Source organism: Loxodonta africana, chromosome 5, assembly GCF_030014295.1.
Source record: "Loxodonta africana isolate mLoxAfr1 chromosome 5, mLoxAfr1.hap2, whole genome shotgun sequence".
Lineage (NCBI taxonomy): Eukaryota > Metazoa > Chordata > Mammalia > Proboscidea > Elephantidae > Loxodonta > Loxodonta africana.
In genome coordinates, this window is record NC_087346.1 from 107021672 (window position 1) to 107035301 (window position 13630).

Genomic DNA, 13630 nt, shown 5'->3' on the forward strand with positions numbered 1-13630 from the left:
GCAATCAGTTAAGTGCTCGACTAACCAAAAGGTTGGCAGTTTGAACCCACCAAGAAGTGCCTGGGAAGAAAGGCCCAGGGTCTGCTTAGGAAAGGTCCCAGCCTTGAAAACCTGTGGAGCATAGTTCTGCTCTGCAACATTGGGTCACCATGAGTTAGAACAGGGTTGACGGCAATTGGTTTGTTTTTTTGGTATGCTAGAGAATAGTACTGCCTAATTCCTAGTACGATCATTTTATCATGGTTATTGCAGAATGTCCCTGTTTTGAAATACTAGGTTTTAAGTGTTATGATGTTGTGATTTACTCTCAAATGATTCAGGAAGAAGTTAATCTATAGAAAGAAGTATGCACACACACATGGACACACACACTTGGTCGGGAGGTAAACATGGCAAAATGGTAACAAGTAGAAAATCTAGGTGGTAGGTAGGTATAGTCTTGCATTTTTTTCCCCGTAGCTTTGAAATTTTGCAATAAAGTGGGGAAAAATAAAAAAGGACAAAAAATATAAGATACCATAAAGACCACCTGGGATGGTTTTTGAAGAAAAAGAAAGAATTCACAAATCAGTTCTGAAACCAAACACAATACTTTTTATTTGTGGGATATCATTTTACATCAATTCCATTAATTAAAACCTAAAACCAGTTTGCTGTACTCAAGTTAGGTGGCATAACAGTATTTTAGTTAAGCTGGGAGTCACAGGACTTGCATACTTTTATGGATGTAATGCAAATACTGACGACATGAAGCATTCACAGTTACAGGTTAGTTGCTGTTCATTTAACAGTAACCCCGAATAAAAATTATTGTATGAAAAAAAGCAACCCATGTTTTGGTCTCATTTACAGACACCCAACATTTTAGTTGGTCAATGAAGTCTATACATTTATTATACAACATTTGAAAGGATAAAGGATAAGGCTTACAGAGGTATTTCAGCAGTTGTAAGAATTAAAATCAAGGGAACAAACTAATCTTTAAAGCTTTTGGGTATAAACTTCAAAAGTTCTGTTAAAATGGAGACAGAGGCAACAGAAATCTGTTATTGAACCAGAATCTAGAGATCTGTCTACTCAGATTTATAAAACCTTAATTCATAGTTCATGCTTCAAAAAAGATGCACGTAACATTAGCGGGTGCTTGTGGCAAATCAAATAATGAGATTTCTGACCTACCGCAGCAGTAAACATCTAAGAATGGTATTCTGTTATCACAGAGTATTGCAACGTGGAGTTCAAAATACAAGGGAAGGGGAGAAAAAGGGAGGTGACTTAGCTCGGTACTAAAGAAAACGCAGACGAAGGGATCCTAACGTATTTAACATTAGCCAGTAAATAAATGCTTGATGATTGTTCACCAATTCTGTGTAACAAGGAGACAGTTTTAAGAAAAATTATAATTGTCTGATCCCTTTTTTCTCCCTTTAAAGTTAACTACACAAAATCAAGAAAACCAAAGGCAAACACTCTGTAACCCAGTAGTCACAGAGCTTAATTTAAGGGAGTTTAAAGATTATCTGAAGTTTTCTAAGGATGCTAGATTACCCCTCTGGAATACTTCATCTTATGCACCATGAAACAGTTTTTACTTGGGTTTTCTACTCTATCATCAAAACGCTGATTGTGTATGAAATGCAACATCTCCCCTTGCAACAATCCTTTTATTTGAGAATTAACTCTGCTTAGTGTTTCAAAAATTCACTTGTTAAACAATTTCATCTCTGATTTCTATTTGCCTTAAGCAAAACTGCAGTTGATCAAATTTAAGAACTGCTGCTTTGAAAGTGTGATTTGTTAACTTTGTTAACTTTATGGGATCCGTCTGAAAAATGAATTAAGTTCTCCACATGTCCAAGTCCGCCTCTGGCCAATCACCACTCGAATCCATACACATCCATGGAGCCCCTTTCAACACAGTGGTCTTAATAACTGCTGCTGGCTGTAAACATTTTCCATTCTTTTCAGATAGTAATTTGTACAAACTAGTATTAATCTGTAAGGTGGGTCTACAAGCAAGGAATGATTAAGTATGCTTAGTCACTACAGAGCATTTGAAACTTCCTATTTCACAGCAAACCAAACCTTTCTACTTGGTTTGAAGAAAGGAAGTAGTTGCATTCTGCCATACCATGATTTTGCTTATGCACACACACTCTATCTACATACAAAAGCTCTGTCTTTGGTGGTTCAGTGAGGAAAAAAATAAGCTGAAAACCTGAACACTGTTCACAAAGCAACTGTGAAATAATGGTCAGGGGTAGCATTGTGTGCTTTACTCACGGAATGCCATTTAAAGGTTCACATTTAATCTACAGGACGTTTGGGGCAGATTTCTAAATAATCCAATCCTCTTCCAATCCTTACATGTTCAATCATGCATCGTGTTCACAACTAGAGCTTTCACTTGTTCAAATGCATCGTTAGCTTTTTACTTGGTTAAATCATTAGATTTTTGTGTTTTCACAAAACTTTAGGGACTGGAATAGTCATTCAATAGCACCAGATAGTTGGGGGAAAAAACATGTTATCTATAGATCTTCTAAAGAAGAATAAGGAAAAAAAAAAAGACATAAAATACAAGCCTAAAAATATCAACATGCTTCCTCATTCACATAAATAATGGCTATAACCTTTCTGCACAAATTACTCAGGTAATGACAAGCGGCCCCTCCCCAAAAGGTCCTATCGTCTATTAGACTTAACTCAATGCTGGTGGTTTCGTGTCCACTGCCTGCAATGGACATTCTGGCAGGAGAAGCCTAGCATGAGAGAGACAAACAAGAAAAAAAAAAAAGGAAAACAAAAATCTCTCACTTATGGTATATTTCTTTTTCCAAAAAACCTAGGAAATTAGACATCATGGAAGTTTAACTAAAAATTCAATCCACAACTAAAAGTGCTCTGTAGTTACAAATTGCCTGCAAACCATTAGGTTTTCACAGGGGAAGCAAAATAAATTTTACTTAGAATGGCATAGAAAGCAACAGTAGACCAAACACTGACTAGAAGAATGCAAAAGGAAAAAAAAAACAAAACAAAAACCGCTAAGGAAATTTTAGAATTTAAACCCTGTTAAGGAAAAAAAAAAAGGTGCAATTTTAATTTGTTCATCTGTACCTGTATCCAAACTACTATAGTTTTAACATTACAAAATAAAAAACTGTACCTTGCAGAGTGGAAATGATTTATATAGCATGGTACACATCTCTGTTCAAATAATTACAGCTCTCATCATTTTACTTTTGTTAAGAAAACCAAATGACACTTGGCATATGCTGCTGAGAAGTTATAACTCCCTCCTCCCTCCAAAAATTGGCCTCTTAAAGCAATAAGGTTAATTCTGGCAATGTTTGCTCACGGTAACAGTTGTTTTGTCTTTTCTTCTGAAATGCTACATTTGAGACCAAATAAAATATAACAGGTTCATTTGAAAAAAGGGACTAGAAATATGCCACAAAATTATTTTTACAATTCATTTTTGCAGAAATAATCTCTAGGTGAAGCTTTTTCTTTTTATACACATATACAAAATTTAAACAGCAATATACACATAATCACAGTGAGGACGTTGGCAAATTCACCATCTGTAGTGTAAATACAAACTGCAAAGCAGCCTTCCAAGAGAACAATGCCACACAGCAAGCAGAGCTGGCCCATTCAATAGCAAACACCAAAACGTCCCTGCAAAAGGGAGACAGTGCAAGAAAAGCCGCATGCGCTTTGATACAAACAGCAATTTATGGCTAATGGTTGACAGAACTGTGGTAACAGTGACTCTCTCGCTGCTATGCATAAAGTCCTATGACATCTGCTTGTCTTTATACCATTCCACAAACTCGTCCAACAAAACTGGCCCTGAAGAGAAAGAGAGAAAACATCGTGGCTGTGAGGCTTTTCCTGAGGAGCAGGATGTGTGACCGCACACAGATGGGGAGGACTGAGCGACGCCCAGCACCAGTACTTACATGCTCCATCTTCGTCGTAGTTGCTGAGGTCAAGATTAATTGTTCTGCTGAACTCCAGCACATTGCACCACTGGTCTTTGTTAATGACTTTATATTTTGATTGCTGATGGAGGAAAAAGTAGTATGAATTACTGACACTTAAAATCAACGAATGGGAGGGTTTCAAGCACTGCATGAATCAAAACTTAATCAAGTTCATGTAAGGTTGACTCTTCCATTGAAGGTGTGCTAAGCACCAAGTGAGGAGGATGGTGAGGGACAGCAAGAGCAGAATTTAAGATGACAATGTGTCATTACAATAATTTTATGGGGACTCAAAATAAAATGGCAAGCACATCAAAGAAACATGATTTTACGTCCTTAGAAGTGAAAGTTTTAGGCTGCAAAAGCCTTATGGGGATAATATCTACTTCATAGAGGTTGCAAGGATTAAAACAGATCATTTATGTAATTTATGTAAAGCACTTCATTCAGTGTTTGGTGCGAAGTGAGTTCTAAATAAAGGATAGCTCCCATCCATAATCCCCGATGTGATTAGCACTGCTCACTGCTGAGTCGTCAGCTTCAGGTAAGCGCCGCAGAGGGTCATTCGACAGGAAATCACTAAGCGGTGCGAGTGGTCTCAGAACCTGGTGCTCTTGCCATGGAAGAAAATTACTGTTCTAATAATTCAAGACTTGAATCTGATCATAAAAGAAACTAGAATTGCCACAACGTAGTTCTTCTATTCCTCTCAGAGAAGAAATATGCAATATGTATATTTTAAAATACAATATCCCTGGACAAAAATTTAAAAATAAAATTCAGAACTAACAATTTTTAAACCCTCAAATCACTAAAATCAGGAACATAATAAAACAGTACAAGTACATGAAAAGCAAAGAGAGTTGAGCCAATGGTTTTCAGGATGCAAACAAGGAAAAGCTGAAATCAAGAAGCTAAAGGATTACTGTCCCCTTTTAAAAGAAAAATGCAAACTAACATAAGTAACTAGAAAGAGAAAGAGAACAAAGCACAGATCACAAGTTTAATTTTCTAAGCAACTAAATGCAAAAACCAATAATTGAAACAGTCAACGATGCTCCTGAATTGTGCGAAGTCAAATTTGCTCAAGGCAAGGCCTTTCCACCAAAGAACCCTCCATACTCAAATCCTGCTAAACTCTGAGAATAAGAATCTATTTTCAAATAGAGCTCACATACCTCATGGGCTTCTCAGAGACACTGGAACAGTTCATTTTCATTTTTAGATATGGACTATCGTGTATGTAAATACTTATATTAAGGCTGGTTTTTATGCCTTTCCTGAGAAGTCCCAGTTAGTAACGTTAAAAGCAAGTTCTAACAACAGTCCTCAAAGAATCAGATTTGTTGTCAGTTTTTCTAGACCATTACTTAAATAGTAAAGTTTATTTCAAGAGTGAAGCTGGAGTCAAGGTAGGGCCCAGGATCTTCCAAAGACCCAACACCTTCATCCTTGCAAGCAAAGGACATTATTAAAAAAGGGTTCGAGACGGGGGAGGGCAATGAGGATGCCACATATGATAACCCAAGTAAATCAAACTTACGTCTGAAATACTTCCAGTGTTACATTTCATCAAAAACAGCTGCTAATAACCAGTGGCTCGAAAGTTTTGATCGTCAGTGCTTAAAGCAACCAACCAACCAACAATGACGGAATAAAGTTAACAGATCCGAAAAAAAGTTAAGCTGAAGGATATACTGCCATTTTGCCTAATATTTAAATTGACAGAAGGTCTCCAAGTCAGTTGGAGATAAGAGTCAGTAAGAGTAGATTATAAACTTGTAACACCCTATAATAACGTCAGTAACAAGGCAGATGGCTCTTTTTTTGTTTTTAACTTTTGCTTAATAAAAATGGAAATTCATCTAAAGCCACAAGAGAAAAGAAATCTATTGCTATAAAGAGCAGTAAATTTCAACAAAAGTAAAGCTCTTAAAATGGGAAGGAGAAAGGACAGAAAGGACACAGCTGTGGCTGTTTCTGAAGCGTCTAACACAGAATGATGTAACACAATGTAAAACACATACGCAGACATACTCAGAAAACAGGTAGCTGCTCACTGACCACTCTGTCGCCATAATTCCTACAGGCAGAAAAGTACAGCAAACGAAAATTGTATAATATGGTTAAATAAATATATTTGGTAGTTCTAAGCAAACAAACATACATTTCATAAAATAACAATTTGGTACCTCTAAGAATTGGTGAAAAACTGGAAAAAGGGGCCAGATTTTTCCTAATAACAGTCCCAACATGCACTTGGCAGTGTTTATGTCTAGGCTGCGCTGGTCCTTTTCCTGTTTAATAAACAAAAACAAGGATGAGCCGGATGCCCCCAAATAATAAATTCCAGTAATCCAAATTTTGTATTTAACTTCAATGACAAATTAGTAAATAGCTCATTTATCATATACCATAAAAACTCTGAATTGGGACTAAGGCCAGGAGAGGGGAGGTAGCCAAAGACAATGGAAGGTCCCATCATTTTAGATACTATATAAATTCACTGTGGGAAAGACTTATGTCAATTGAATGATCACCCTAACACAAAATCAATTAATTATATAGCAGCAGTATCCAAAGTATTTCATGGTATAAGTCAAAATCTGTAACTCAATCGCTTGCTTATTTGACATTTACGATAATTATCAAAATCATAATTGTTGACCCCAAAGCCTGTAACTTAACTCAATGGAGTTTAAAAGATTTCAATTTCCATGCTTAGGAGTCAAGTTTCCTTAGTAAGAGCCACTTTTCAACAATTCTACTTCATTAGTAAATATTTTTCTTATACCGAAACATGTTGAAATTAAATTTGGCTCAAGATAAAATCTTGGAGCTCTGGATTATCCCTCCAAATAAGAGGATGCATTCGTCCACCCTCTTTGTGGGAAAGTAGCGTGTCTATCTCTGCAGTCCTCCTTACCTTGGATTTGTTAGACGTGAATCTCCTAGCAGAATAGTCCTGACTAGTAGCCAAGTGAAAGACAACACTCCACAAGGAAATCAGAAAAGAGATAGTATGTGAACTTGAATATGAAAAGATTACGTTCATTCCCACTATATTTGCAGTCGAGGATCCTAATTTCTCATTCCTATCCTTCTGATAGGTTTTCACTCTGGAACTGTAAGTGGTAATCTTACATAGTCAAAGCTAGCCTCCATGTGGTATCTTTAACTATAGTGGGAATTTGCAAAAGTGCTTTTCTACAAAGGGAGAAAATGCCTGACATATCCAGTTTTGGGCGGAACATAAATGTTTACCAAGTCAAGGGACGATGCTGTGACTACCACTGTCAGTCACATATGCAGCCATACACATACCTCCTGAAAAGTAACGTTACCTCCATGGCTCTAACAGAGAAGTGCTCTTTAGAACATAAAGAATTTCTGATCATGGCACTGAATCTAAAAGCGTAGGAGTTAATACTCAACAACAGCAAACAAAGTAGATGAAGATATGGAAACTTGCTGCGAAGGAAGATGTGCAATAGGTCTGTTTTTTGGTCCCAGCCATAAAACAAGCATTCATGAAGAGACCAGGCTAGATGGCTCCATGTCACCCTTCTCCGTTAAAGGCCACACAACTTAAGTCTGATGATGGTGGGGGTGGGGGGTGAGGGTGGGAACTCCAATTCCACAGCTCTATGCAATCAGACCCAGTGGTAAGAGCTTGGCTGCTAACCAAAAGATTGGCAGTTTGAATCCACCAGGTGCTCCCTGGAAACCCTAAGGAGCAGTTTTACTCTGCCCTATAGCATTGCATGAGTTGGAATCGACTGGACAGCAACAGATTATGCAAACAGGTGGGGCCTTCTTTCCACAGCGTTCTATTTGCTTGTCCCCTGGCCATGTATAGCATGCTGCTCAGGGCTGCAGCACCCACTCCCGGTGGAGAAGAGGATGGTACAAAAGGTGCTGTAGCAATCGTCCACCTTTCACCAACTCAACCTCATTGGTTTGTTGTATTTCAAGGGCTTACGCTTCTGCAATACACTGTGCAAGCAAATGGAAAACTTCCTCTTACCCTGTATCGTAAGTGTGACAGACAGCAACAGCACATCACACTATGAAGCAATCCAAAAGAAAAATGAGTAAACTGTTGAGAAACACATGTGGCCCTGCAGAACTGGGCCACAGTCCATTTGTTGAACAACAGATCTGCAGCACTAGGCTGACAACACTGTCGCTCTGGAACAGTTTTCCCTCTGGGGAGTTTGAATCATTCACTGAACCCAAAATATCTAGTCTTGCCTTGATATATATTGTGCCTTGTTTCAACATCATCAATGCCTATGTCCCCATCACAATGGACATACACTAAGGTGACAAAAAAAAAAAAAAAAAGGTACAAAGGACCTGGACAGACTCTTTGCAACAATATAATCATCTGACAAACTGATGATCATGAAGGATTTCAATGCATGTGTTTGGCAGTGGTGCCAAAACATGGAGGAAAGGCATTAGACTCACAGGGTTGGAAAGCTGAACAGCACTCACTTACTCCTGCTCTGCAAAGGTGCCAGACAGCAGCTCGCAATCACTAACACCATCTTCTGCCTAGCAAACAAGAGAAAGATATTATAGATGCACTCACAATCCGAATAGTGGCATCTCAACTGATCACCAACATTGCCTGTAGGTGGACTTGAGGCTATGTGCAAACGAGCAAAACCAGAAACACTCAAAATTCCTGGGAGCCACACAGTCAGAAACACCACAGCAAACATCTGCTACACATCAAAGTAGAGACACTCTCAGACGGCTCCCTGACAATGACCATAATAGCATTCTCTGCAAAGGGATCCCCAGTTAAAAATGAAACAAGTTCCCAGATTGCTATATGGTAGCCATCAACGTTATGGGCTTTTTTTTTTTCCCCTTAATAATCACCTTAACAAATTCTAGGAGTACAGCAAAGACACTCAGAAGCTCCTTGCAAGGGATTTAATAGTACAATGTCAACACCGACCACTCCTGTGACCCTCTGCCCATGGAGTGCCAAGGCGCAGGGGCAGACCAATAGATTCCTGTGTCCTAAGGTTGGAATCTAAGCAGAAGTACCTTGAGATGGCCTGTCAAGGGGTCAACCAGCATCCCCAGAAGGCTTGTCAAAATTTAAGGAGAAAGAAATGGGAACTGTCCTACCTGTCCATTTCCTATCCCAAGATGAGTAGGTATGCATAAACTTTAAAGTTAATTTTGTTTTATTTTCAAATAATAGAAGCTGAATAGGTTCTATACAACAAGGATGTGCCCACCCCACACAGTACACAACTAGAATCTACCTCCTTAAATATAGATTAAAAACAGCAGTTACAGAACAAAATCAGGCCTCTAATAATACAGCTGCAAAACCAAAAGATCTTATTGCAAATGTTCCAGGAAGTTAGGTTTTACATATAGCATAAATGCATTCCCTAAACAGGTAATATACAGTAGAGAAGAACAGCAAAGTTTTATTAAGGACTGATTTGGAGTCCTAACATCAAAGGAGTTTTTGTTTATGTAAGACTGTTACAGTATACATCTTCCCATTAAAATGTGAAAAGTATTTTTTCTTGTGACACAAAACAATTAGGTAGTTAACCAACATGTAAATATGATTATTACAAAGTAAGTTTTCAAACACCTAGGTATTAGATATGGTTTATCAGAGGCCCCCAACTGTTTCCAATTTCCATGAAGTATTAATAGCTCAGGAGTTGTATGTGAAGAGCAATCTTGAATTATTAAACTTACAAAGAAAAATATTTTTAACAGGGGGGAAAAAATTATGAGGATTTTCAAGAGATTAGTCAGGACTCAAGAAACAACACATAAGCAACCACGATTCACAAACGTAAATGGTGACAGTCGAGTCAGAAGTCGGTGTGTGAAACAAAAAGGCCTAAACTGAAGACCTATAACATATATCACATCATCTGAGACCACAGGCATTACAAAAAATGGATAAAAAGAAAATGCAGTCAGTCCTCTTTAACACAGCTACCCAAGTAAAAAGAACACAGGATAAAGAACTCAAATCTTAAACATCGTGGTTCAGAATAGGAAGCTGAAAATATAGGAAATAAGTTTTCTGAATGAGGATTTAAAAAAAAAAAACACATTAAAACTCGAGAGTGCCATCACATTGGGAAAAACAAACCTGAAATAATTATGCTCTTAGAACCCAGCCAGCATTAGTTTACAGATAACAATGTTTACAAACCAATTACTTAAGCTCAACTCTTGACAATTCCTTTAAAACAAAAAGGGGGAAAAAAAATCTGCACCGTAGTCACAGTTCTTCCTTGTCATTTTATATGGCACAATCATATTCTATCACCGTAAGCACTACTCTCAGGAAATAAGCTATTATTTCAAACTTGGGGTTTATAGACACCTAAGTAATATACTGTCAGCAAAGAATGGTTCAATTATGTATTCTGAACCAGGAACTGAGAATCATGACCCAGCCAAGCTGACATACAACCATAACCATAACCATCCCAATGTTCAAGGTAGACGTTTCTTACCAGTTAAGCTAAACTATTGTTTGGTTTTAAGAAAACTTCAGGTTTAAAGTTTAAAGATTGTATCAGGGAGATAGTTTCAGTAGTTCATTCAACCTTCACGGCTCCAGGAAGTCTGGAGTCCATGAGAATTTGAAATTTTGTTCTACACTTTCCCCCTTTTGATTAGTGCTCTCCTATAGAATTTTTGATTAAAATGTTCAGTAATAGTAGCTGGGCACCATCCAGTTTTTCTTATCTTATGGTAAAGGAGACAGTTGCTCATGGAGGCAATTAGCCACACATTCCATATCCTCCTGTCCCTAACTCTGTTGTTCCAAGTGAATAAAGACCAATTGTGCCTTGGATGGCCAGCTTGTAAGCTTTTAAGACCCAAGACGCTACACATCGAACTAGGAGGTAGAACAGAGGTACTAAGCTGGTTATTAAGCCAATTAACCAGGATGTCCAAGCCAAGAAATCAAATCCCACGAAGTTTTTGGTTGTACATAATCAGCCTCAGCAGCTACTCTTTCTTTTTTCTGTCATTGTTGTAAATATAGCTATCACACAACTTTTGCAATCCAACTTTTTATGGGTGTACAACTTACTGACAGCAATTAAAATAATCAGCGGTGCAACTCTACCCTCAATCAATGCAATATCTCCATCACCGTTAACCCCCCCCCTTCCTCCCCTGGTAACCACCAATAAACTTTGTTCTGCATTGTTGTTGTTGTTAGGTGCTGTCGAGTTGGTTCCAACTCACAGCAACCTTATGTACAACAGAATGAAACACTGCCCAGTCCTGCGCCACCCTCACAATCGTTACTGTGTTTGAGCCCACTGTTGTAGCCACTGTGTCAATCCATCTCCCTGAGGGTCTTCCTCTTTTTCACTGACCATCTATATTACCAAGTATGATGTCCTTTCCCAGGGAGCGGCCCCTCCTAATAACATGTCCAAGTACGTGAGACAAAATCTCACCATCCTCGCTTCGAAGGAGCACTCTGGATGTACTTCTTCCAAGACTCATTTGTTCTTCCAGCAGTTCATGGTATATTTGATATTCTCTACACACTTGTCTTTTTTTTTTGTAAGTGAGGTCATACAGTATTTGTCCTTTTGCGACTTATTTCACTCATCATAATGTCTTCCAACTCCATTCATAACGTGGCATGTATCAAGGCTTCATTTCTCCTACTGACTAAGTAGTATTCCATTATATGCATGTACCACATTTTGTTTATCCATTCATCTGCTGATGAGCATGTAAGTTGTTTCTACCTTTTTGCTGTTGTGAATAATGCTGCAATGAACACTGGTGAGTCAGTCTCTATTTGAGTCTCTGCTTTCAAGTCTTTTGGATGCGTACCTAGGAATGAAATTGCTGGATCATATACCATGAGTTGGAATCGACTTGACGGCCCCGGGTTTGGTTGTTTGGTTTATGGTAGTTCTGGAAACCTTGGTGGCATAGTGGTTAAGAGCTACAGCTGCTAACCAAAAGGTTAGCAGTTCAAATCCACCAGGTGCTCCTTGGAAACCCTATGGGGGCAGTTCTAGTCTATGCTATAGGATTGCTATGAGTCAGAATCAACTCGATGGCAACAGGTTTGGTTTTTGGTTTGGATGGTAGTTCTATTTTTAGTTTTTTTGAGGAACCACTAAACTGTTTCCCACAATGGCTATACCATTTAGCATTCCCACCAGCAATGGGTAAGGGTTTCAATTTCTCCACATCTTTGCCAACATTTGTTATTTTCTGGTTTTTTTTTTTTTTAAATCTATTTTAGTCATCCTAGTGGGAGTGAAATGGTGTCTCATTGTGGTTTTGATTGGCAACTCTCCAGTGGCTAATGACACTGAGCATCTTTTCATGTGTTTGGTGGCCATTTGAATGTCCTCTTTGGTGAAGATGCCTATGCAAGTCCTTCACCCATTTTACGATTGGGTTATTTGTCTTTTTGTTGTTAAGCTGCCCAAGTTTTATATGTATTTTGGCTATTAGGTTCTTGTTGGCTATATGGTTTCTGAAGATATTCTCCTCCAGTAGGTAGCTTGTCTTTTCATTTTTTTTGGTGAAGTCTTTTGATGAACTAAAGTTTTTAATTTTATTAGGTCCCATTTATTTATTTTGTCTTTTGCGGTATGTGCTTGTTATATTAGCTAATCCATTGTTAAAGGCTAGGCCTGACTGACAGCGTTGTCCCTGCTTTTCCTTCTAAGAATTTTATTGTTTTAGTTCACATATTTAGGTCCTTAATTCATTTTGAATTTGTTTTTGTGCATGGTGTGAGGAATGGATCCTATTTTATTTTTCTAATCTGGAAATCCAATTTTCCCAGCATCGTTTATTGAAGACTCTTCTTTCAATGGACTTAGCACTCTTGTCAAAAATCAAATGACTCATTACAACTTCTTAAAGGTTTATTTTTTAAGTAGGAATGCAAGGGTTTTTTTCTCCCCTCAGAGAAACCTCTCATTCTGACCTTGAAGGTTTCCCTTTCCCTCTTTCTAGCAACTTTTCTCTAACTTCATGTCCTTCCCAAGTCCATCTGGAATCACATCAGTCCCTCTAGGACAGCTCCTCTCAGTTACCTTCTGTCCTCTCAGCCCATAAACTTCTCACTCTGAATCTGTCCCACTGTATTAATCTCTTTTTTTTTCTGCATCAAGACTGAAACTTTGTGTTAGAAAAAATCCTACTGCTAAGGAGAACAGCAACACTGTCAATTCAGCCTCCACTCCCAGCAAGGCCCTCAAGGCTGTTGCTGATCAGTGCTTCGCTTATCCCAATCTTTTCTTAAATTCTAAGTGTCAACTCTCTACATGACCTTCAGCATAATAGCTTGCCTCTACCAGAGAGAATGTAGAAAAATCATATTTATTGATATTTAGTAACTATTCTCAGATGTGTGGAAAAATTACTGTATTTAGTCTTTTACACCCGTTGCCGTCGAGTCGATTCCAACTCATAGTGACCGGAGAGGACAGAGTAGAACTGCCCCATAGAGTTTCCAACTAGCGCCTGATGGATTCGAACTGCCAACCTCGTTTGCAAGACGTAGCTCCTAACCACTACACCACCAGGGTTTCCTTAGTCTTTTATACCATTCTCTTTATCTAATTGTATTGTTCTCA

At 38.3% G+C, this 13630-nt stretch overlaps 1 protein-coding gene across 8 annotated transcripts in view; it reads right to left on the reverse strand.

The window, feature by feature from the left end:
* Window positions 1-571: 571 nt before the first annotated feature.
* Window positions 572-13630, reverse strand: part of DCUN1D4 (defective in cullin neddylation 1 domain containing 4) — a 113118-nt gene continuing 100059 nt past the window's right edge. For 7 of the 8 annotated variants that reach the window (XM_064285823.1, XM_064285822.1, XM_064285827.1 and 4 more), the window contains 3 exons: window positions 6185-6289; window positions 3969-4071; window positions 572-3858 (listed from right to left, as the gene is read on the reverse strand). In XM_064285823.1, coding sequence (XP_064141893.1) covers window positions 3803-3858; window positions 3969-4071; window positions 6185-6289 — 264 coding nt within the window. In that variant the 3' untranslated portion in view covers window positions 572-3802. The remainder of the gene's footprint in view (window positions 3859-3968; window positions 4072-6184; window positions 6290-13630) is intronic. The other variant, XM_064285824.1, reaches the window with a different exon arrangement.